The 2,500-nt window shown below is 44.5% G+C and overlaps 1 protein-coding gene across 1 annotated transcript in view; it reads left to right on the top strand.

Moving 5' to 3' along the window:
- The first annotated feature begins 874 nt into the window (after positions 1-874).
- Positions 875-2,500, top strand: part of LOC140373624 (trypsin-2-like) — a 9,390-nt gene continuing 7,764 nt past the window's right edge. The window contains exons 1-2 of the mRNA XM_072460219.1: positions 875-1,028; positions 1,165-1,318. Of these exons, the coding sequence (XP_072316320.1) occupies positions 989-1,028; positions 1,165-1,318 (194 nt within the window). The 5' untranslated portion in view covers positions 875-988. The remainder of the gene's footprint in view (positions 1,029-1,164; positions 1,319-2,500) is intronic.

The following is a 2,500-nucleotide window of genomic DNA, read 5'->3' on the forward strand; positions in this document are numbered from 1 at the left end:
TGATCTGTGTTTGTCCAAAGCCAAGGTGGGTTTAATCAGTTACATTTAGTTGAGTAACTATTTGAAGAAATTGGAATTTATTCAGTTATTTTTTGACACCATACTTTTACCTCTACTTGAGTTGTAGTAAGAGTAACAGTATTCTTCCTTGAGTTTTGTTTCCTCTTAATACTGTAAGTAATTCTGTAATGGCAAAAGTGTTATATGCTTTGAACTTTTACACACTTTTAACTAAAATCATATTTTAGTTACTCTATTAGTTTAGTTTCTCCAAATACGTTTAGTCTTACTTACGTAATTTTTAGGTCACTACTTTTTTCTTCTACTTGTCTGACATTATTTTAAAGTAATGGTTCTCTACCTGGAGACACACGGTGGCAAAGGCGGTTAGCGCTCTTGCCTCCCAAGAAGGAGATCGTCTCCGGGTTCTCCGGATTCCTCCCACCGTCCAAAGACATGCCCGAAGTCACTGGGATAGGCTCCAGTCACCCGTGACCCCGAAAGGGAACAAGTGGTAGAAAATGGATGGATGGATGGTTCTCTACCCATCTCTAGAATCCAAATCAGAAGAGGTTTATTGCTATTGTCAATTCACAAATATAGGAAATTATTTTCGATGATTCGGTGTAACATAATTCTGTAATTCCAGGTTTTGCTTCGTAGATGTCAGTAAGTTTATAATAATACAACAGTAACGTCATCATAATTTGAACAACACAACTGTATTTTAGCCACGAACATAAAACACCAAAAATTGCTGTAGATATCAAAAGCTTATCTTTTACAAAGCAGTTCATGTGCTTAAATTGTACATTGAAGATAAGGTTGTTTTTGGGGCAGGTGTGGAAGGGGTAGAGGGCTCTTTGCCAGTGGGTGGGTCAGTGTGTGGAAGGAGGTGTGCTTGGGTTGTGCTAAAAGACATCCATATAAATAGAGTGATCGGACACTCGCACCTGTCCAGTCTGGTTTGAGGAAGGCTAGAGTCAGGATGGTTGGCCTGGTTGTGCTCATGCTTCTCGGGGCTGCAGGTAATGTCCGTTATAAGTGTTTTTAAAAATACACTATTGCCAATGAAATAAAGTACGTCTGCCATTCTTTTTCAGTTTTAAATTACTGAGAAGGACAATACCAAGTGATTGAAATAGAATTCTGTGTGTTTTCCAGCTGCAGCCCCTCTGGATGACAAGATCGTGGGAGGATATGAGTGCAGTAAAAATGCTCAGACCTGGCAGGTCTCCCTCAACATTGGATACCACTTCTGTGGAGCATCTCTCATCAACGACCAGTGGGTCATCTCTGCTGCTCACTGCTGGCAAAAGTAAAGACGCACACACACACACAGACGCACGCACGCACGCGCACACGCACGCACACACAAACACATACACACACACACACACGAGCGTGCACGCACGCACACGGACGCACACGCACACACACACACACGCACACGCGAACATGCACGCATGCACACGCACGCATACACACACACACACGCACACACACGCACACGCGAACATGCACGCATGCACACGCATGCACACGCACGCATACACACATACACACACACATGCACGCAAACACACACGCGCACACACACACACACACGCGTGCGCGCGCACACACACACACACGCACACGCACACGCATGCATGCACACGCATACACGCACGCATACACACATACACACACACATGCACGCACACACACACGCACACGCACACGCACACGCATGCATGCACACGCATACACGCACGCATACACACATACACACACATGCACGCACACACACACGCACACGCGAACATGCACGCATGCACACACACGCGCACACACACACACACACGCGTGCGCGCGCACACACACACGCACACGCATGCATGCACACGCATACACACATACACACACACATGCACGCAAACACACACGCAGGCACACACACGCAGGCACGCACACACACACAATCACACGCACGCACAGTCCAGAAAAGTGCAGTGCAGGAACAGCAAAAGTACTGAAGAACCCTCAATCTCCCAGGACCCGAGCTTGAAGGGGGATAAATATGGACCACCCGCGGAGGGTGAGAAAGAGTTAAATTTCGTTGAATTCGTATTAAAAAATAAGAATAAATATTAATTAGGACACTTTACAATTTCATTCATTATCATTTCATATCCTTCATTTAGGGGCCAGCGTTTGTAAAGTGTAAATATAAAAACAGCAGCCTGTTAATGTTTCCTCTTCTTCTTTGGAGTTTAATAAGTTCTTTCACGGAGGAGATCGGATGCCACTTTAAAATGGCCGCTACAGGATTTCTCAGGTCTCCAGTTCTGATGTGGCTCATGTGTTCTTCTATTCGAGTCTTTAGTGCTCTAGATGCTTTGCCCACATAACCAACTCCACAGGGGCATTTTAAAAGGTAGATAACGTTTTTAGTAGAGAATGTATAATAGTCCACTTGATTTTCATATTCTTCGTCATTGGATGTGTATAGTTTTTA

This window comes from Eucyclogobius newberryi, unplaced genomic scaffold, assembly GCF_026437365.1.
Source record: "Eucyclogobius newberryi isolate DKJ021-1_F unplaced genomic scaffold, fEucNew1.0.hap1 SCAF_3, whole genome shotgun sequence".
Taxonomy (NCBI): Eukaryota; Metazoa; Chordata; class Actinopteri; order Gobiiformes; family Gobiidae; genus Eucyclogobius; species Eucyclogobius newberryi.